Here is a 23,465-nt window from a genome sequence, read left to right as displayed (position 1 = left end):
CAAAAGAGGCAAGGGCCCGATTGGATTTGAATTATCTCCATATCAGCAATGGCCATCTGCTGCTGCTGGATGATGGTTAAGTAGAGCATCATTGATGTTGTCATTTATTTGCGTGTACGTTTGGGATTGTACTGTTGAGGATTTATCGGACACGGAAATAGAAGTTTGATGTTGTTAATATTGTAGCTGTCATATTTTTATCTCAAAGCGTTCATCCATTCTAGGATTAATACACACATTTCCTGGGTGGTGATCATTTTCAATTCTTTCTTATCGTATCATTGTGAGTAAATAGCACAATTAACAATGGCACACGAATATGGTCAACAACGACAAAAATAACATTTTACAAATAAATATTTGTATTTGGTGCTTTTGTTTATTAAAGCCCTGTTTGTTTATTATCATCACCAGCCATGGTCAGTCCACTGCTGGATGAAGACTTTCCCCAGGCCTCAGCCACCTTTCACTATCACGTGATGTCATAATCCGCCTCAGTATAGTAAACAGATTAATTCTAATAAAATATTGTGAAATGCTAAATAAATGTTTACAATCTAACACGGTGACGCCACCTGCATACATTATGGGAATGCACCTAATATATGCAGGGAATGTGACACTTTCATAAATTTTAAATGTAATCATTTAATGTTGCTTATGAGTCTCACAGTTTAATTATTTTTAAATTGTCTATGTTACGAATGTGGTGATGCGGTGGGTAAATTTGGTGGTTACGAGCAAAAATCTATTTGACTACCATTTCGTCACAACCGCTCCTTATGCATGTTTTAACATTAAGTGGAATAAGACACTGACTCCAATTAGAATCCTCAAGTTCATTTACAATTCATTGCACCTATGGGAGGCTTCCCGAAGACGAGAGGATTAACATAACAGGTGTCCCAGGACTTGACATTTTAAGGGGCTCATTGGGCCTGCTTTTGGGACCACAGTGCCTGCACGAGCAGCCTGGCGTGCGGGGAATGATTTATCTGAAATGTTTTATCTCCCCAGCGCCCAGTATTTGCTCCAGTGCTTGCACCGATTAACATGTTTGACCACCCAGGAACAATTTCGGATGATTTGTTCAGCTGCCACTAAGCTCAGGAAGCTTCCTCCAACTTGCCAGTTGTTGTCTGACGTTGCTTGCGAATTGATGCAGAGGCATCTACAACGAATAGGAGAAGGCTGCTTCGGAGAAGACATGGAATAGGTTAATGCTCTGAAACATTATTTGTTATTGCATTCTCAGCATCGCTAATATTGACCGGTAGCACAAAGTGATTATACGTGATGCTGATGTCGTAATAACACAAGGCAGTCAGTGTTTATGGATAAAGCTCTATGGCGGTACTTGTTATATTTTATGTGCTGTTTGTCCTGGTGTTTCATATCTTTTTTATCTTCTGTTTGTCGATCGGTAGGTCGTGTTCGGTGAGTGAAGTGTGTCGTTCATAGCCGAAGTTAATAAGATTGCTTATTTGCAGTCATTTGGTGATTGGGCCGTCTTCTCGCTACACGTCTGAATGTTGGGTTCGTCACAGAGTCGAACCCAGGATGTCAGCAATGCTGGCTCAGTGCGCTGACCCCTGAGCGATCTGGCCAACCGTGGTATATTTTTTGTACCTTATGTTTTAGACTTGTATAGATGTCTTTTTTTTGTTATGCCTCTTGTACAGATGTGTGAAGTTCAAAATGTCCGCAGGGCATTGGAGGCTGATTGTGAGTGGCGATGTCACATTTGTCCAGAGGCTAATGAGCTAATGACCTAACATTATTTTTTGCACTGCTCTGTATGATGCAGACATTGTTTATGTTTGGTCCTCAAGGCTTTGTGACCTGTCTTGGGGTCAAGATCGTAGCCAATTTCATTGACAGCAAATTCAAAGTTATTGAATCCCTTGCAACATTGTCTATTGCTGTTAACCCTTCTTTAAACAACGGGTGATCATATGTAGAGTGTAGAATGAATATATGTATAGAACATTTACAAAAAAAAGGAAATTATGTTGCATTTAAAATGTTTCAAGTGTTCAGAAATTCCACAACATGTCATTTGTAGGCTGGCTATTGGGACACTTACACAGCAGGTTCATTAATCCCATCGCGTTTTGCTCCACTTACCTTTCCCTCGTATGTACGTATGCTAAACTTCTTTTGCGCCGTACGTAGCTGACCGTGCTAATTTGAGGTGTTCCTCTCGTGCTTCAGAGTACCAGGGATGAAGGGTTAAAGCTGTGTGGGGGGGGGGGGGGTTATGGTGCATGGGTTGTGCCGTGAACCGTTCAATGAGGGAAATGTCACAGAAAAAGGCCATATTTGTCAATGTCGGTGTTAATCACAGACATGATAGTGTGTGGACCGTGATTATAAAGGTGTGTTGTTTCGGCAAAGGTCTTTGTAGGGCCGCGGGAATGGACTTTTTTTTTTAAATGCAGCCAAGGGGCCTTGCCCTGCAGGCCTTTGGCTTGCCGTCGGGAGCTCTTAGGAAATATATTGTCAACCTTGACGAACGCTGTTGCTTGCTGTCTATCAGTCAAGAATATTGGGAGAAGCCTTGTGATTAGCTTCCAATTCCGCCTCTGGAATTACATGGAGGTGTCTTCATGCTTTCGATTTGTGTGTGGAATAGGTAATTGATAAGATATTATTGATGGAGTAGGAATGAGTGTTGGGTTAATTCTTGGACTTATTGGATTTTTACCCCCAATGTCAGATTTTACATTGTGTTTTCATGGTTTTGGATTTAAATGTATTACATATTCATAACTTCCACGGTTTATGTAATCAAATTCATAATGTATTTATTTGTTTTCAGCAATTTAATTTGAAAAGTTTACGACACGTTTTATCAGTTAACACTAATTTGAATGCACACATTCTTCATTTTAATTATGTAAGCTAATGCGGTGAAAATGATGGCACCAGATTGGCAAAATATGTATACGGTACGTGTTCATATTTTGTGTGCAGGGCTGAATTTATATACACATATATCAACTGCTCGGGGTAGTTTACTCAATTCGCATGAATGGGTAATCATAAAAAACATACGCATTATTTGTTTTTACCACTCAGTAATGAGGTTACTAGTGGGAAGGGATGCAGTGATAAATGAAACAAACACAGTGACAATTACACATCGCTTAAGTATTTTCTTCCACGTGGTGTCGAAACGAAAAGTAATCATGTGCATGTGGTGCTTTTGTGATAGAATTCACTTGACCTGCTGGGATAAGATGTGCCGTTGATGTTCATGGAGGGTGTCGGGTGTGCTTGATTGTGAGCTTGTTACAATCCCACCATCCTGTGCTTGAAATTTTGGTCTCTGAACATCGGTGGCAATTGATGTCTGTGTTTGGCGTGGGTCGCCCCTTGTCGCAGCCCAGCGTGAAGCCGTCAATTTAGTCTTAATGGACTTTTTTTTTCATTGACCCATTACACTGGAATTTCAATTTACACTCTCTCGTGTGGCATTTGAAGAGCAACCGCCAAAATATTTCAATTGCACGTTGGGTTTGGTTGTTTCCCGTTGCTGAATGCGTAGCGTTCGTACCTCCTGTGTAAGCGTACAATGGGCAGTGGTAAGTCGGCAATGTAATGAGTGGGATTGTGCGTCACCGCACTGAAATTTCGGGCGACTCTTACGTTTTACATTTATAATAGAAATAGCCGGACCTGCCGCGTGTTCGAACCCAATTACAAGCGCGGGCACTTTGTCTTCTATTCGGGCTGAAGCCAGCTCATATCTCCTGCGTTGGATCTTCGATCGGTTCCTCGTTCGAGACTTCGCAGGAGTATAATTACTTTGGGAAAGGAGCTTAGACTTGCGGGATACTCTCCGTATAAACTCATTCGGTGTGACGCACTGCTCGTGACTTTTTTTTGTTCAAGCTCCAAATGAGAGCATTGGATGGATGCTGCAACCCGGATCGGTGAATCCCAAAACAGAATGCCAGGGAGGTTGTCGCCACGTCAAAATTGTGTGTCGGCTTTTGGGCTCCCTGCTCTCTAGCTCTCCGATGTATTTAATGGCTGCACTCAGTGTGTTTTTCACCATGGCGTCCGATACATTGGACACTCACGTTTCAACCCGAAAGCATTTGGGAGAATTATCACTCGTGCCTTTGTTGGTTGTGTGGTGCGCTATAGTCATAGCCAAATGTCTTTTTCAAATCTCAGCTCTCAGTTTCTGAGGCCAGTCATACTTTTGACCCATTTGTCTCTCTGGGTGTTCGTCATTTTTAGTGTTCGGGCAGGTGATGTTATTGTTATGTGAATTTGAAGCATTGCACATTTCTTCGTGAGCACACTGTACATCTTTGTTTTGGCACTGGCACGAACAGCTGTACATTTTTTGCACGCGATTGTAATGCATGTGGCGTGCCATGTGCCCACGGAATCACTTTTGGATGAGCAATTTATTTCCTGCACATTTTTGTCATGCTGATTTGTTTTTTCTACGTTTTTTTTCTCTCTCACAATGACCCAAACAAACGTACACAAAACCCCGCGGTTGAGTTTCGCTGACAGTGAACAATATGAATAATGTATGGCATCGAGTCCAACCTCGGAGAAATGTGTCATCAATTTAAAATTGGATAATAATAATAATATGGATGGGCACTTGAAAATGCTTTCCGTTACCGTTACCTGCTTTGTTCTCTGAAGTATCGTCACGCCTCGCTGTTTTGACGGAAGCTTTTCACACGCACGAGTGAAAAGTGGTTGATGACTCGCACGCACACTGCTTGTCCACCAACATTATTTTCCGTCGTCCTTTGTTACTTGATTATTGTGCATGATGGACACTCTCTGCAGGCTGACATGCTGATTTGTTGATTAAAATACGGTTGAGCACTCTAAGACCGTGTCAGATTTTACAGGACGACAATTTCAGTTTGTGACAAATGATGTGGATCTGGTCGTGATTAGCTGAATAGTTTAAGACGTTCTGGATATCTCCACAGTAGTCTGTGGTGTAATGGCTTGCACACTTGGGCTTGCAATCCAGAGGTCGCCCGGTTCGATCCCATAGTTTGGCACGGCATTTGAAACGATCGTGCACGTTTTTTTCCCCCCTCTCTCTAAATCCTCCTCCCCGCCTCTGTCCACCCGGCAGTATAAATGGGTACACCGCAGTGAAGTTGATCAGCAAATCACGTGTGATGGGGGTGTCGTGGTGGGGAGTGACACGCAACGTCTGGCCAGTGTGGACGCGTAGAACAAATATCATCCAGACATCCCTCCGGTGGAGGCCTTCCGCCGTCAGTGGGCATGAGCGCAAGCAATTTCGGTGCTGCACCTTTATCTTCGTATGTACGTGTGTTGAACTTCTTTAGCACCATACGTATCTAGCCAACCGTGCTAATCGGAGGTGGGAAGGGAAGGACAATAAACTAAACACCAAAAGCAGCTCCAAAGAAATTAGGTTGAAATCTAGATTTAAAAGTGCACAGCTGCCAGTGGTTTCCTAATATCGGAAGGAAGAGCGTTCCAGACGGCCGCAAAAGCGCGCGATGCGGTGACCATCTTTGTTTTTGTCTAGCCAAACGCCAGCTGCCAGGGATGACTCAAGTTCACGTGATGGTTTATGCCCCTTGACGAGATGAGCAAGATATTGGTGTTAATTTGTGGGAAGCACATTATGTGTATTGAGGTGCCACCTTACGATGCATTTGTTTGGCAACTGGTAGCCAATGCAGCTCGCCGAGCACTGGACAGACACGTTCTTGCCATCTTAACACAGCAAGTTTCTGCAATGAGCAAGTTCTGGCATTGTTTTCAATAAATATCGATTACCGGTGCGTAAAGGAGGTGGCATCCACAGTCCCGGGGAATGAGCCAGCGGGTTCCACGTGCGGATCATATCAGCGCGGTGCAATTTCGCTTGTGATGCCGGCACGAAGATTGGGACACGCTGGGAAATGTACAGCGATGAAGCACAAAAGACTAAACACTTTTTTTTCTTTTCACCACCACCACTACCAAACCCTCTTTGTACTGGATTGCTCATTTTAAGAGCAATTTAACAGATAACTCGTATTGTAAACCACTCCCGTACCCCGGCAAGTCACTTGAGCCAAATCAGCTAGGTGTTGGGGGGGGGGGGGTTGCCCAGGCCCTTGCCGCCTTCTCCGCATTTAATGTGAAGGAGACTAATGCTCTGGAATATTTCTCCTCAGCCCATTCTAGCAGCAGCGTTGGGTTTTATCTCAGGGGATGGTTTTGCCGAAAATAGGCAGAGCGCAGGGCAGGTCCCAACACACTAAGTGGAAGTCGCTTCTCTCGCTTCATGCATATCATGCAGTTCATCAGCCTCAATCCTTCTCTCTTCCCCCCCCCCCCAACAGTAGCCATCTCATAAGTGCTCAGGGCTTTAGTTCATACCTCCTCGGGCTGTTTCTGCGAATGAATTAAAGATGCCGCCATTGCCGGGAAAGTAACCGCGACGACACCTAATTATGTCAAGTATTCAAGTTTGGCTTCCTTCGCTGGGCAACATTTTTTTTTTGCCGCTGCTTTTCTCTCTCCTCAAAAAAATGCAAATCAGCTGCTTTGTGAACGTTCTCATTTTTTGCAACAGATTGCGAGCGGATTACTGTTGCGGTTAATATACGTTTGTGGTGATTAAAAAGCATCTGTCTATTTGAAGAACTGGAAAGGCAACCAGTATAAACGATATGATTTAATATTTCATGAAAGTGACTCGTGGAACGTAGAACAAGCCTTCATCGACGCAATCGACTTAAGTCGATCAACATTTAGGTCTGCCAAGTTGAGTGTTAACTCATTTCTGTAACAAACACACGAGGCCCTGTCAAAAAGTTTGCAGGTAAAGATGTATTGCAGTTGAAGGCCTTGATAGAAACTGAATGGGTTTTTTGTTTGTTGAAAATGACCTTATGAATATTATTTCACGAAAAATATTGTGCACACGTCGCAATATGACATGACTGCTGAAGTGCGAAAACACTTAGACGCGCTGCCATGGGTGTAATGGTTAGGAACACTGCATGCCTTTTACAATCTCCCGGCGCGGCAGTTTCAACGATGGGGCAAGTTTCCTCAATGCTACGTCCACCCGGCAGTACATCACATTTGGCAGGTCGCCACGTCTGGCACGGTTGGGTAAAGTTTGGGTACCCACCCCCACCTCTTCCACAAGGTCCTGCCAAGCGTGGAAGAATCGACCACATACCCTCTAAAGGGACGATTTAGAGCTCTGGCTAGTGGAGTCCCTTCTACCGGGAGTGAGTCGGTGCCCTGCGAGTTGTCGCGAGCGAAGTGTTGTGGCAAAACGTATGCCACGAACGCAATTTGTGAGGGATAAAAAATCGCTTTGATGACACCGAGAACATTCAAGCCGATGCGACGAATTTAATGAGGCACGTCCGGGTCAACACGTGATGCAGCCTGGCAGCCTGACACGCTGTGGCTCTCAAACTTTTTGGTTTGGCTGCCCCCTCAAACAAAACCATTGGTTCACACACTCCCCCCCCCCCCCCGTTCCTCCACCATGGCTGCGTGAATCGCTCAACCGATCTCTGCCGTCCATGCCTCTCGTCAACGCGGTGTTCGTGCAGGCCACTGCAACATGGCACCGGCGTTCCACTTGCACATTTAAGGTTTCTCCTGCACGGTTATCATGCAACAGCTGCCCCCCCCCCCCGCTCTTCCCTCGCCGGCCCCCCTGAACGACGTTTGGCTCATGGATTGAGGACCGCTGCATTCTGGCGATGAAGTGACTTAGACACATCTTAGTTGAAGACCTCCAGGGCTGCCAAGTGATGGCTGCTCGTGATGTATTGGTCTGGCTGGAGACTGATTTTGTAGGGAAACTGACAGCTCACTTATTATGGAAGCAATACATTAATTCTGCCAACCTTGACTACACCTCGCATATATGAGTATCCCTTGATTTTAATCGATGGAACAGTATGTTTCTCACGCTTGGAGGGAAGTCTAGTGGGCTGTGGAAATTTACGGATACATTTCAGAGAATTCAGCATTTTTATAGAAGTGCCTCTTTAATTTTTAAAATACATAGTGCTCAATATTGACTAATGGTGTTTTATCTTGACTTAAAGCTTTCGTGACTGCAGAAATTCATATTCTTTGGGTCTTTCAGTAAAGTCACAAAAAAAACTACGACGTTTCAATCGCGAAACGTTGTCGTTTTTTTGTTATTTTCTTTGAACCTATCTACGTGACTTTACCGAAAGACCCAAAGAATAATGATGTTCTTCCATGGACTGGTTTTTTGCCAGAGCATTTTTTTCTCTACGTGTCAAATCCACTGACAGATGAAAGCTTCCTCATGCTCCGCCAAGCCTCGTCGGCTCGGGTTGGTGAAGTGGTGACCCTGAGCGGTTCGAAAAATATATATCACTCGTCACTGATGTCAGCCATGGCCAGGAATCCCACTCAGGCTGCTGGGTTCATAGCGCGGCGCCCTGTGTACTCTACCACTTTGCTCGCCGATGCATTTTCTTTATCAGAATTTTCAGGAAAAGGTTTCAGGGATTCAGAGCTTTCATGGATTTTTAAGCCAAATGTGTGCTGTTTCATGCGATAGCTGCATAATGACTTTAACCGAAATTTACCTGGCCTTATTTTGGTTATGCATTGTTAGATGTGACCCAAAAATGCTCGATTCAATTGAATACCTGATTGAAAGCGTGCATTAACATCTCCATTAGTCAGATTGATTATCTCAGGATTTTCTTTTTAATTCTCTCGTGCTCGCCTTCCAAATACTATTTACCTTTTCACAATCTACTCCCGTGACACATTGAAGCACCTCGTTTGGCTTTTTTTGGTCATCAGCATCACCACATCGGCACATTGGTTGCGTAGTTTATATTTTAATCAAGAAAATATATAACGAGTACTTAAGAAGACAGACTCCGCTGGGAGAGGCGAGTTCCACTCGGCAAGCGTGTCCTCGTGTGGACCGCCGTGGTGAATTCCGAGAGCCAAGAACTCTAATTATGTTATTGCTCTTATTAATGGAACCAATATACAACACAAACAAAAATAGCTGAACGTGGAGCTTTGGCGGCGCTTGCCTTGCCAAACCGATGACATCATTTGTGGAAGCTGGCTCGATCGCTGTCTCTTAATTTTCAGGAGACAACATTTATATTTCATGAGCGTATTTGCTCAGCTGGCCAACTCATAAGTACAAGGTAAAGGAGCAGCCCTGCAATTGCTCACGTCACCGCTGGTGGAAGGGCCTTTCTTCGATAGGGAGCTCTCTAGGCAGCCCCTCTCGAGGGTATTTGGCCTACTCTTCTACGCTGGCCAGATGCCTTGGAAGAGACAGGAGCAGCCACACTTTACCCAACCACACGCGACTTTCCGATGGACTAACTGCGCTGTCCAACTCTGGATTGAGGAGTTCAGTGTCCAAAATATTTGCGACGAGAGGAAACTAATTTTGGGGCACGCACACTCATTTAAATTGGTTGAAGCGAGCGGATTTCCGGTGCTTAGACGCAACTCGACAGTCGCACGCTCATGTTTCTCACCGTGCATTTTTGGCCCTCGTTTTCACAATGAACGTTTGGGTTTTGCCATGTCCGCAAACCTCTTAGACTCATCATTCGTTATTATGGCCACGGAAGTAATATTTTAAATTGAGCCAAGGCATTAGTTTTATTCAAGAGAAAATGTTACACATAATATCCAGTCCGAGACCAAAAAAAAACCGTGTGTTATGTATTTGAGATTCAATACATTATTATTTTTTGCCTGCGGGAGTGAATTTTCAATTAGATTTTTTAAAAGTGGTGACTGTGTACTGCATAATTGACTGCTGTGTCGGAAGCATTTATTTTGTTTTGCGCGACATGAATCTTAAAGATTAGGCTGCGTTATATTCTAACTGACCCATATTGCAACCTGGATTTAAAACAGTTACTCCTTAGCTCGATTACATTTGCTGTCCGTGCAGTGGTACCATGTCTATCTCGTTGTGAGAGTTTGTCAAAAAATGTACGGTTGCAGTCAAAACGCCCCATTAATCCTGACACTGAGCACTCTCTTAAACGTGGTATGTCGGCTGAGTTGTCACAATATTCTCTCGGCTACTATACTGCAGAGAGGCCCGCAGACCTGTAGGCCACTTGGGATGGGAGCGGTCGGTGTCGTGTAGCCACGAGACGGATGAAATAGGGTGCTGCTCCGTTAAACAAATTAACAGGAACAAGTACAAAAGTATATCCCTGCTCAGGCAAGCATTGGGTAATGCCACTCTCCATTGGCAATTCTGACCCAGCGATATAAATTCCAAAAAAAGGGGCCCTCATTTAATTGATTTTTGAGGAATGATGGGGTGATGCAACCTCCCAGCTTTTAAACTTTCTACAGCAACAACAGCAAGAACAGCAACTTGATAGCTCCACTGTTATGGGAAGGGGAATATCTCGCCGAGATTATGCTTTTCCAACTGTAGTAACTTCATCTCCGGACAGTTTGGCACCCATCACGAGACCAATCGTGAGAGTCTGGGAGCTCCTGAGTGGTTTACCCTAGGAAGGTGGCATTTGGACCTCCGGGACGAGAACGGATTTAGGCTGTCGAAATATCCAGAGATGAAAGATACTCCGGTTGGAGAAGAATCATCTTGGCGAGATTTATTTTTTCATCCGTAATTATTTTAGATTTTAATTTGAAATCCCAAACATTTTATAACAACAACTTGCATTTATATCATACCCATAATGTTATAAAGTCTCACAACACTGCTGGGTCAAGCAATGTTGAGTGTTTGTTAGGTATTTATGGTGTCACACTCGGAGATGCCACATTTTGTTACACGTTCTCGGGAAATGTAAAAAAAAGAACTACTTCCATTGACCTGTGACACGAAGCTGTGAAAATGGGTGTTGGGCTCCAGGCACAGACAGTCGTGTGCAACACTCCAAGAAACTTTCATCGCTCGCGAACAAACTCGTCGCTGAGAATATTATCAATAAGAACATATATGCACGTTTTGTTTACCCGGTAAATTCACTCTTGAGTGTTCTGCTTTAAAATTTGTAGGGGGTGTTTTTTGCACCACAACCATAAACATTTCAGCTGTTGTTAATTTTTTTTCTGATTACATATTTACAATAACAAAAAAACCCGCAGCACATTAAACCCCTGAATCACAACCTCATTATAAACGTCATTATAAACGTCACATTTTATTATTTGCTGTGCCGACATCACTTAGCTGTTTGCAACAATTGCCATAACACCCACGTGTGCCTCAGCAGTAGAGTGGCTTGCAATGGGAAGGTTGCAAGTTCAAGTCCATCATTCCTCCAGGCCCGATAAAATAGGTACCACTTTGCGAGCCGCTAACAGCGGTTCTATGGATAGACTCACCCCCGCCTTAGGAATGTAGAATTACCACCACTGTCTCAGGGCTGTAAAAATGAGATGAGCATTGCATTCATGTTAATTGCAGTAGGAAACCACTTTGACTCGACTAAAGTGGCTACAACTGTGTTTAATTTTGCGCCAGTTTTGCACTTTCCAGATATTTCACACCGATTGCAACGTCACCGTATTTTCCCACGTGATCGGGCTGCAAGGTCACCTGAGTGCGCGCCGCCATTATTTTCCACTCCCCGTAATCCCTCGCTTAATTACCACAGCAGTCGGCTACTGGCGTGGCAAGCCACGGATATTGAGCTGCAGCAGTAGCGGACGGTTCACTGGCGAACAAAAAAATGTCCCGTTGGCGACCGCTGGGATTCTGCCACACGCAGGGATGACAGTAAAAGGGGCCCAAGGCTGAACACGCTCCGTTCGTGATCACAGTGTACCAGCTCGTGGGGTTATGTTTCTCCCCTGTTGTTGTACGGAGGCAGCCTTGCGTTGGACGCAGTTGCCCGATGTTATGCCGGCTTCGTGCTATAACACCATTTTCCCTGCGCGTGTGCGTGCGCGCGCGTGCCTTTGCGCCCGTTGTCTCCCTCCGCCAGGTAAAGGATGTGATGAAGGATGTGATGGCCGACTTGCAGCAGACGAACAGCGAGAAGATCTTGCTGGGCTGGGTGCGCCAGTCAACGCGGGACTATCGCCCCGTCAACGTCGTCAACTTCACCACCAGCTGGTCGGACGGGCTGGCCTTCAATGCCCTCATACACAGCTACAGGTGGGTGCCAGTGGGTGGCAAGTCCCTCCCAGAGCACATCGCGATGTGGGCTCACGCTCGCTCGACTGTAACTGTCACATGTACCCATCCATACTGCTGGATGGATGGAGGTTGGTGGGGATTTGATCAACTTTCCCCGGATTTCAACTGCCGCTCGCCGGGAGATTAAATCGAATCGGCCTCATCTGGATTGCAATTCCACTGCGCTAATCATTACGCAGTGCCCCGATCTTAAATAAATGAAGATAAAAATGAGATGCTGAACCAAACCGATTGTGAGGAAATGTCTGAAACACACAGCCTGTGTTATTTTGCCTCACTGTTGGTGATGAACACATTTCCACAATAAAATTGGACGAAATTAACATTCGGTAAAATAATGATACATCTTGCTTCGCTGCGTGCTACGTACAGAGTGGAGAACTGCAAATGTCCATGAAATTGCCCATGCTTGTGTCCTGCTAGGCGGTGTTTTTTTAATTCACGGAGCTGTCCAGCACAGCTGTAACTGCACATGCAGCCAAAGTCTTCCCATGCGTTCTGCTCTGTCCAACGCATTCCAAGCTCTGCAGAACATTCATTTATTCCACGCTTTCACATTTTCGCCCGGTCAGTTTTGTTCTCTTGGAGCCCAGTTTGAAAATATTACAATTCAGTCGTAACAAAAAACTAAACCAAAAAAAGTACGCAATATCGCGGTCGGCGCTCGAAGGCTTGTACTTGTTCTTGTGGTGACTTACTTTGCCCTTCAAGTCCATTTGGCTGCATTTCACGTGAAGACATCCTACAGCCTCAGCAGGCAATGCTCCCTTGCCATTTTGCTGAAGCCAGCCCCTGGGAACGTGGAGTCGTGGGAGATTTTTGGGGGTCCCCTTTCCTTCAACTCGGCACACGGGAGAAAGAGCGGGCCGCCAGCTCGTCGCAAAGCGTTGTCTGTTGTCAGATTTTTTTTTTCGTTAGCTCCTGCGTCAACATCACTTAGTTGTTTGCAAGAATGCAAAGGGGTATTAGAACGTTGCTGGATACTGAAATAATGATTTGAAACTTGTCGAATGCTATCATCAAACTCATCGGCCAAATTCAAAGACTGTTGGCTGAAATATCGACTTTTGTTTTGCTTTGTCAGCATCTATTGATTTCCTTGTATTTCATTTGAGACAGTTTTTTAACCATGATGTTGATTAATTGATACTTTTATTATTCTGTCAAAGTGAATGGTGGCCTCTTGTCAAGAGTTACGAGTTATAATTGCAGCGTCCTTTTCATTGTCATCGCTACTTTTTGGAACTTTTCAAAACAAAAATTAGACCTGAGCTGATTGGCACATGTGCCCGCATATAAGATAATCCGCAAAATGCTTTAGGAAAATGCGAGCAATAATTCCATGGTTTATGCATTGTGTGTACGCAGTGGAGGAGGCTTGTTCTTCTTTGTTCCCCTGAATTGGACGCTGCAGGCATACAAAACTCAGCAGCTTTGCGATGCCTCAGCCTTAGCCGATAACTGCGGAGACTTGGCCTGGATTCGAGTGCCGTTCCCGCGTTCGGGGTTAGAGGTGGCGGTCGTCGGGGGATGGCCATGGCGCAGCACAACATAGGGCTGGTAGAAAATAGGACCAGCGGCCATGGGAGTTGTTTTCGTTTCATGGACTGCTTGAACACGTTCTAACCGTAGGTGGTATCCTCTTGCACGAGAGAGAGGCGTTAATGGGAAATGTGCAATGGCGAGCAGTGGAAACTGTTACATCCAGTCTGGGATTTTGGTCAACTGCCTTTTTGGTGACCCTGAAATGTCCCAAAGTTGTCATCTTTAATAAAAACGCCGTCACATGCTATCAAGTCTTTGTTTTAGCCTACAGGTTTGAGACTTCATCCTGATAAGTATTACGTAATTTCCCGCTATTTTCACCTGCTCGCCACAAGTTCCCCACGCACCTGCCAATTTATGATCTATTAAGACTTCTCAAGTTCGTTTTAGCGCTAGCCATTGATGTTTGGGGTCTTAGTATGTATGTTGAACTTCTTTCGCACGGTACGGGGCCAACCGTGCTAATCCAGAGGTGTGGCATACCTCCGATTTGGGCCTGTGCTCAGAAATTGTTAAAATAAAAACTAAAATTAAATCCTTTTAGGAGACCATGAAAATGGGGGGAGGGGGGGGGGGATTAGTGCTGGCAGTGAAAATGACATTAAAATGTACACATTCTCCAGAGAAATGCAGTTGGCGGTGATGAATGCAGAATATTAGATGGAGAGATGGGCATCTTGAGGAAAATGTTCACCTGGGTTCAGGGAGTAGGTTTGTCCATCTTGTTGTTCGGGCTCTCTTCGGCAACCTGTTATTTGTGAAACAGCGGGTCACCTCAATAGCACCACAAGGAGCATGCTATAAAGGAAATGCTGTGAATGCATGTCAGTGAGTTTGAAATGCATTTCATGATTTAAAGTGCCGAGTCAACATTTGCAAGAATTAAGGGCAAGAGAGAGAGAGTGTGCAAGAGAGAGACAGCTCATAGGCAGAATTGAGACCATTTTAAAGTATGCCAGGCTATACAATGAGCATTTTTTTCTGTTTGCACTGCTGAGAGGACACGATTGCAATTTGCTCCAGGTAATGGATTTTTACTAAGGGGTTCAACGTGCTCTGCTTCCCAGTTGATAAATGACTACCATGTTATGTAAGAAATAAAACTTTCCGCGAAACGACAGTTTGCGATCTCCAACACAAAATAACATGCCCCTATTTTGGTGGCTTATGGTAGAGATATTTTACCTTGGCAGCATATGCGTTGGATGCTCAGATGAAATGGTGTTGAAGACGCGTAATGAAATCGATATTTCTTCAATGTTGACAAAGTGCCTGCGGTGGTCGCTGGATTTGGTATTTATTTGTAAAACCTGGGCCCCCGTTTATTTATATTTTTGCAAATGAACCTTGAGAGCACCCAAGGCAGGTGCGAGGTTAACAGATAATACACTGCAGTTGAACGTGTGAATAAATCATAATGCATTCTGTTGCAAAGATTTGCCTCTGTTAATACGGATTTTTTTTCTCTCCTTTTTCCCAGAATAATACATTATCCCAAGAATAAAACATTAAAATTGAGATTCATTTTTGGCTTGCTTCAGAAATGTGTGCACATAGCAACGCAGCTATGCTGCATGCAAAGAAGGTGCCAATTCACAGCCATTCCAAATATTATTATAAATAGTTATTGCAAGTGTTACATGAGTGCAACCATAAGTAGTAAACAAAGATGAACTATGTGAGCAGTTTCGATTTAAAGCTTTCGTGACTGCAGGGATTCATCTTCTTGGTTCTTTCGGTAAAGTCACGTAGAAGGGAAATAATAAAATTAAAATAATTGTATTCAGTTTTATTTTTATTATTTTATTATTTCCCTTCTACGTGACTTCACCGAAAGAACCAGGAAGATTTGTGAGCAGTAATAATTGTTCGTATGCCTTTTTCGGAGAGGAGTGGAGGCATAACTGTTAGTACACTGCACGACAAACACAAACTAAACTATTTTTATTTGACCAGCTAAGGCCCACTAAGCTATATCGCTTTTTTTCAGAAGTGACCTGGTCACAAACCATAACTCAACCAAGTGGCTCATCACCACGTGGACATTTATAGTAGCAGCCGGCTTCTCTGGACGACGAATCCGACCCACTTGTGTTCCGTACCCAACCACGACTAACGTCAGTGGTTCGTGATATCTTAAGCAGCCCCCCCCCCCCCCACTTCAACAATACACGCTAGTTAACCAGCGCTGTGAAGTATGCTCAAAGAACCTCCGTGATTTGACAAAGCGCAGGGAGACCTTCATTGTGGGCCTCTGGGTTGACAAAGGGTTGCAAATTATTATTGTACATTTTCTGCTGTCGTAAATCACACGTAAGTAAAACATAAGTGTCAGGCCAATCAAGAGTCGGGTATTAAATCAAACAGGTGTAATTTATCATATTGTCATTCCAATTTCTGTTTTGGAAGACCTGAAGCGGAACATTAACGCTTTGACGGACGGCCGTTAATTTAGAAGCCGCCCTTTCTAAGTCTGTGTCCTCATTTCTCTTCCGATCGCAACCACCAACCGTCTGCAGAAGCCTATAGAACCAGGTCATCAGTGCATCCGGACATTGCACGAGCAGGACAAGGCACGGTGATTTTTTAGCATCGACCAAGCGAGGGACTGGGAGATTGAGAAGCAGCGAATGGGGAAGAGGGGGGGGAGGGTGGTGTCGTGAAAGCCGTGACAAGCAAGCGAGCTTTTTTTTCCGCGCCAAATATTGCTTTTGGCGGACGCTTGCACTGTTATCTCGCGGAAGAAGAATAACACCATGTGGCCAAAGTCCTGTGTGGCACGTGTGGCGGATGTCGGGGGGCGGGGGGGGGGGGGACGGTGAGTCGTTCCTCCACGGAAAGGTTGCTCGTTTTCTTGGCTGGCAACACGAGAAGGGGATGCTTTGCATGCTTGGCGAGCGTTGCGTTCGAGGAGATAGATTGCGCTCGCGTTAATGGCCGAGACCAAGTGTCGCACCTCCGCACTGAGCAAAACCTTGCCCGGGGAAGCCACGGCTCGGGCGGATAACATGGACTTGGTTTCAGAATTGGTATCGCTTGCTGACAGTTGCCGTTGTTTCATTAAACCAAATTTCTTTTTATTTTTCTATGTATGGGTGTATTTGTTTGTGTATGTACGTAAACTTGTTATAGGTAGTAGTGCATGCAATCAGGAAGCATTGTTATTTTCCTGATTTGAAACGTAAAGATGTGTTTTTGATTTATCGCTTTGTCTTTTGAAGGATCCTAATGTAATGTGTGATAGCACTGTGTAACAAAAAAATAATTGTTCCTGGGTAGTAACTGTTATTTTATAATTGCTTATACCTCAAAAGTACAGAAAATGTCTATTATTCCCCACAAACTTTGCTTTTGTGACCAGGACAGTGATATTTTGAAATGTACCTATTGTCAATGAGAGAACGTGGTGTGCATTTGTGTCATTCCTTCACATAAAGTCCTGGCCACAAAAGCAGTTTGTGGGAAAAAATTGCCATTTTCTATACTTTTGAGGCATAAGCAATTAGAAAAAAACACTTACTACCCAGGAACAAAAATCGTGTTACATAGTGTAATGTTGCCATATGCACACGTGCATTTATATCCCACGGTTACGGTGCAGTGGTTTTATAATTGCGCTACGAACCCAGTGAAATGAATGAGATTAGCAGCTATTGTTTAGTTTCAACATAAACTTAGTTTAGTTTTGAATAGATTCCTGGCCATGGCCAACATCAGTGGTGGGTGTTGTCTGAACCAGTCCTGGTCCCTCCCTAGGTTGACTCAACCTTAAATGAGTACCTGGTGCAGCGTGTACACATCCGCAGTTATGGAGAGACAAAGGCGGCCGGGCGCGTTGTGTGTGTGCCACACCATCCCACTGTGCACCATGCCACCCTTAATAGGCACCACTTGTAGTACCGAACCCCAGCAGACTGTGAAAGGACTTCGCGATGATGTTTTTGTCTTTTTTGTGCATTTCGGAAATACAGGCCTGACCTCTTTAACTGGAAGACCGTTGCCAACCAGATGACGGTCACAGAGAGGCTCGACAACGCCTTCAATGTTGCCCAGGACCATCTGAATATCGCTCGCCTTCTGGATCCGGAAGGTAAGAAGGGCATCTTTAAAATGTTTTTGTTCATCGTCGTCGTAATCATTGAGCACAGGCCCAAAGGCCCATCGAAGAAGAAGAGTTAACGAATGACTTTGCACGGAAGCCTCTTCTGCGCCTCCTTAGGCAGATTAGTAATACGCAGCCATTCGATGACACACCTGCAGCTCGCAGTCTGCAGTCATCACTGCACCCCAATGACACCCATTTCCCCGTGGTCCAAAAACGTTGGCTCTTTAGCATGCACAGACAGCTACACCGATGATTAGTGCAAGAGCTGCCGCTTCTATGGTAACCGGTGAATTTCTATTGCACAGGCTCGCGGTCTGTGTTATTGTTAATGTCCTCTCTCTCGAACCCTTCTCATGGGGAGAAAGTATAATAATAATTGGGGAAAGAAATATATAAGGCGTCTGCCGGTGCCTTGTTATCTCTTGTTTGAATATTTAAGGAGAGCAGTGCCCCATTAATGGTTAATTTGACTACGGTTTGCAGACTCACTAATAGTGCTAATCTGCGGTTTTGAACACATGTATGGAAGTTGGAAAAACAATCTATTGCATAAGGCTATGCATGCTTCTCTAACACCCGCTGTTCGCTGTGCGCTAGGGAGACGAACAGTTTTTTGGATCTGTCTGGTTTTTTACAATTGCAATATTTGCTGTAATATAACAAAAGATCACGTTTAAGTATGGTAATGCATTTAAAGTAACTATTATCATGTTCCTGTCATAAATATTGGCATCTGCAGTGGTATGTACAAAGTGTGGATACTCCCAACTCTTCTAACGTGGAAGAGTAGGCCAAATACCCTATTGAGTGACTCTCTAGAGCTACCTCTAGTGGAGGCTGTTCCGCCAGCAGTGGTCTGAGAGAGAATTGCCAGGGCTGCACCTGTACCCTTTACCTCTTCATAGTTCGTGAGCTCGCCGTTCCCGTGACATATACCACGTGAAACACACACACAGTAAGCTAGCGGTACCTTATATACTCAAATATAATTCACACATCAACACAACCTTTTGAAAATGGCATGACGTTTCCTTGTGGGAAACCCTTCCCTATATCATTAACGCCTACTTCGTTGAGTCATCTTTGGAAGAATAAAATGTTGGAACAAAAACAGAATTGGTCCTAAAATACACGTTGTCATAATAGATCACCTACCTTGCAAAGGCATTTCCTTATTTTCCAATTTAGTTGTTATTCACAGTGGCTTATTTTACGAGCACTTGCAAATTCATGTTGGTAATGCACAATATTCGTCTTGTTTGTAAAATGTTGCTTGACCCATCGCAGTAACAAGAAAAATACGGTAATCAGAAAAATTGTGGCCATTGCACTGTACGCGTGGATTTGCATCAGAGTGTTCTGAGCACGCGGAGACCCAATGCTGGGCCCACCTCAAATATTCCCAGCGGTGCTGTCTCTGTCACGAAGAGACCCGCACGCACGCACACACATGCGCACGTACACACACACATATGGTGTACACTGTTTATTTTGTACAATGGATTGATTCGGGAGGAATTGGAAATTTCTTTTTATATTAAAAAGGTACAGTTATTAAATCAGAGACATCTTGTGAAGCCACTGACTTCTGATGTGGGATTCCTGGATCAATAATCTTTAGAGTCACATTTATTACTGGCCTATCTTGTGATGCATGACGTTATACTTTTTCCGTGTTAGTCTGCTGCAAAAAAATAATAATTGGTTCATGATTGTTATAAATGCAGCTTTCACAGATCTAATGCGCTAGCAATCCATGCAGTTGACAAACATAAATTTGACATCGGGGGGTGGAGGGGGAGGGGGGAAATTCAATTCGATCGTAACATCTTTTTTTCGCGATTCCAATCTTTTTTTCGCGCTTCCAATCTTTTTTTATTCCTTGTGTTAGGTAATTCATGTTTATCATGAAAACATTTTTAAAAACATAGGAAATAAAACTTATGGTTCTTTGGAAACATTTCAGATCAAGAACTGTTCCTTGAAAATAAAAGAAAGCTGAGATTTCACAGCCGAAAGCTTTTCATTTGTTCATTTACCGGTTATCGTCTAAACACCGAGGCTTGCGGGCGAAGAACAGAGAATGTGAGCACATTACGCGAGTTAAGTTAGATTAAAAAAAACATTTATAAAATGCCAGCCTCAGACCAGCTGGTTCAAGCTTATACATTTTCATGGATATTTAACCGTATAATTTCATGCAATAAACCGGTGTCCTGCAGAATATTTTTTAAAAAGAAAAATTGCAGCAGCCACAGGACATTGTGATTAAGTTTGGCTGTGTGGCTTCCCTCCTCCCGTGCGCAGACGTCGAGACGGCCCACCCGGACAAGAAGTCAATTCTCATGTACGTGACGTCGCTCTTCCAAGTGCTCCCCAAGCAGGTGTCAATGGAGGCCATCCGAGAGGTTGAGACTCTCCCACGGGCAGTGGCGCCGGCCGGGGCGGAGGCAGAGCAGAGGTACACCCACCAGGTGAGCAGAGCTGGGGGCACGCACGCACACTCACGCTTGCGGCGCTGTCGGGCGACATGCCGTTGGTGAGCGCCCTATTAACAGCGTCATGTACAACAGTAACGACGACAACAACAACAATGACAACTAGCCATCATGTTGTTACGATGTGACGTTGATGCCGGTGCGATGCCTGTGCCAGATTAGGTGCGTTTTGAGGCCACGTGACATGGCCAAGATCTCGGCATGCACACACACACACGCGCGCACAAGACAACAACAACCGCTGTTTGCCACTAATTGACGGTGACATCACCGCAGAGCTTCTGCTAGGTTAGGTGTAATTTTGTGACGTGTTGAATGATCGCTGGAAGGTCATGGGTCAACTGACTGAGATTACTGGCAGAGTGGGAATTTTGTACACACACACACACGTTCACACATTAACGCTGACACACATTCATAGCCTTAGAGACTTTTGGGATCACATGGGAAGCATGAGAGAATTGTGTGGCCGGTCACCTGTCCAGCCATCTCTGTCTTTCTATTGTCATACAAAGCTCAGGCCATGTTCAGACACTCCCTACCACTTGTGTGGCCGGTCACCTGTCCAGCCATCTCTGTCTTTCTATTGTCATACAAAGCTCAGGCCATGTTCAGACACTCCCTACCACTTGTGTGGCCGGTCACCTGTCCAGCCATCTCTGTCTTTCTATTGTCATACAAAGCTCAGGCCATGTTCAGACACTCCCTACCACTTGTGTGGCCGGTCACCTGTCCAGCCATCTCTGTCTTTCTATTGTCATACAAAGCTCAGGCCATGTTCAGACACTCCCTACCACTTGTGTGGCCGGTCACCTGTCCAGCCATCTCTGTCTTTCTATTGTCATACAAAGCTCAGGCCATGTTCAGACACTCCCTACCACTTGTGTGGCCGGTCACCTGTCCAGCCATCTCTGTCTTTCTATTGTCATACAAAGCTCAGGCCATGTTCAGACACTCCCTACCACTTGTGTGGCCGGTCACCTGTCCAGCCATCTCTGTCTTTCTATTGTCATACAAAGCTCAGGCCATGTTCAGACACTCCCTACCACTTGTGTGGCCGGTCACCTGTCCAGCCATCTCTGTCTTTCTATTGTCATACAAAGCTCAGGCCATGTTCAGACACTCCCTACCACTTGTGTGGCCGGTCACCTGTCCAGCCATCTCTGTCTTTCTATTGTCATACAAAGCTCAGGCCATGTTCAGACACTCCCTACCACTGATGTGCATGGTCAGCAATTCAACCTTGGGTCACTGGGATTGTATATACACACATATGACACACACACACAGACACAAGTCAGATACCTCCCATCTAGCCATATAGTCTCTTGAGGAAAGTCATCTGTGTGAGCACCTTTTGAGGCTAACGTGGTGCACGAGGGGGTGGTGTAGTAAACACCTTGCCCAGCCACCTTTGTCTCTCCAGTGCTGACATTTACTTGCCATACTAATAAATAATTAACAACCGAGTCGACCTTGCGGAGGCCCAAGACAAGTTTGGATGCCACGTGTCACTTGTGTTAGCCTTGGCTGGGAATGGAACTTCTTGCCAGCTCTGGCACAAGACGAATATCCCCCTCGTAGCGCTAACAGGCATTTTGGCGCATGCGCTATTAGAGAGCGTCCATGAAGGCCGGCAGGGCACACGACCGCCTTCGTCTCCCCAGTGACGATGATTACACATGGCGCCAGGCACTCATTTGAGGCCGAGTCGACCTAGGGGAGGCCCAGAACCGGTTGAGATAATTGGCCTAGCGGATGTGCATGCTCAAAGACTCACACGAGCTAATTAGTTCGCGTGCCATGCACGTGTGCGTTCACGTGAAGGTTTCCCACCCATTAATACGTACGCACACGGCACATTCACCCGTGGACCTTGAAACGCGTGCGGTGTGTATGTTGGCAGCGTTGCGTGGGCTCCCGTGGTGTTTGATCAGCAGTGCCCTCCTCCTTTCGATGTCACACAAAGCGAGCGTGCATGCCCAGCACACACGCAGAGGCATTGGCGTACTCATTAGGGCCGCAGACCATCAGTAGATTGTGACTCACACAGATATAACAAAAAACGCTTTCAGACAAAAGACAGGCAATATGAAACTAAGTCTTGGAGAGTGTCCAGATGATTTGCTTGACTACTAAGTTTACAATAATTGGGAAGACGTCCACTGTGGCTACTGTTATTCCAAAAAGGCTTCGAGCGACTAATTTACTGCTTCCGTTCCCATTTTAACTTTCCTCATTGTACTTTGGAGTTACTTGTTTATGTGATTGCTACCGTTGTCCCAGTAATGCGCCGAGATTGCGACAAGAATGGATTTTGTGTTAATCCCACGATTGTGTGCCATCCGACTTTCAGTGGCTGAAGGTGAATGTGTAGAGGTCCCTCCCCTCCCTCCGTAATGTAATTTCATCCTCGCTCTTCGTGAGCCCACGGACGGGAGCGGATTTGGGCTAACGAGAGCAGCTTGAAAGCTGCATTTATTAAAAATAATAATTTGAAGTGCTTTAGCCACCCAATCGTGCGCTTTGCCTTGAGCACTTCCTCATCCCTTTCTAATTAATTTAGCTTCAACTTTCACTTGTTTTTCCGGCTTTAATTCTAAATGCTTGCCTAATGTACCTCCAGCAGTGTAATTTTCAGGCGCTCATTTTCTGGTGAACACTTGCTTTATTTATTTATTATGCTTTGCTTTAATGTCCCCTTGTTTTCTCCCTGCAACATTCCCATTCATTTCACCCTCCCCCACGCATTTCTTCCTTGTGCCTTTTTTTCCCGCGCTTTGCTTAATGCTGTTCCCCTGCGCCCTCCACCCCCCCACCCCCCTTGCCATATTCCCCCCCCCCTCTACCCACCCCCCATTTCCCCGCTCTCCTTTCCCCCATGTTTCCTGCTTCAATCTCCCTCTCCTCCCACCTCTCCAGATCACGGTTAGCCTCTCCCAGAGCAATGTCACGGCTTCCCCAAAACCTCGCTACAAAACCTTCCTCTACGCGCAGCAGGCCTACGTGCTGTCCCCCGAGAGACAGAGGCGGGGCCTCCCGTCGCAGGTGTGTCCCCTCACTCGCTCCGCTTAGACCGATAGGCGAGAGGCAGAGGTGCAGCCCTGCAATCGCTCGC

At 45.1% G+C, this 23,465-nt stretch overlaps 1 protein-coding gene across 6 annotated transcripts in view; it reads left to right on the top strand.

Annotated features, from left to right (window-relative positions):
- LOC144734286 (dystrophin-like) overlaps window positions 1–23,465 on the top strand; it is a 636,663-nt gene that overhangs the window by 175,232 nt on the left and 437,966 nt on the right. For all 6 annotated transcript variants that reach the window (XM_078616432.1, XM_078616429.1, XM_078616430.1 and 3 more), the window contains 3 exons: window positions 11,985–12,157; window positions 17,716–17,834; window positions 20,157–20,323. In XM_078616432.1, the coding sequence (XP_078472558.1) occupies window positions 11,985–12,157; window positions 17,716–17,834; window positions 20,157–20,323 (459 nt within the window). The remainder of the gene's footprint in view (window positions 1–11,984; window positions 12,158–17,715; window positions 17,835–20,156; window positions 20,324–23,465) is intronic.

This window comes from Lampetra planeri, chromosome 50 (assembly GCF_965212315.1).
Source record: "Lampetra planeri chromosome 50, kcLamPlan1.2.h2, whole genome shotgun sequence".
Taxonomy (NCBI): Eukaryota; Metazoa; Chordata; class Hyperoartia; order Petromyzontiformes; family Petromyzontidae; genus Lampetra; species Lampetra planeri.
This window is presented reverse-complemented; position numbering and strand designations above follow the sequence as displayed.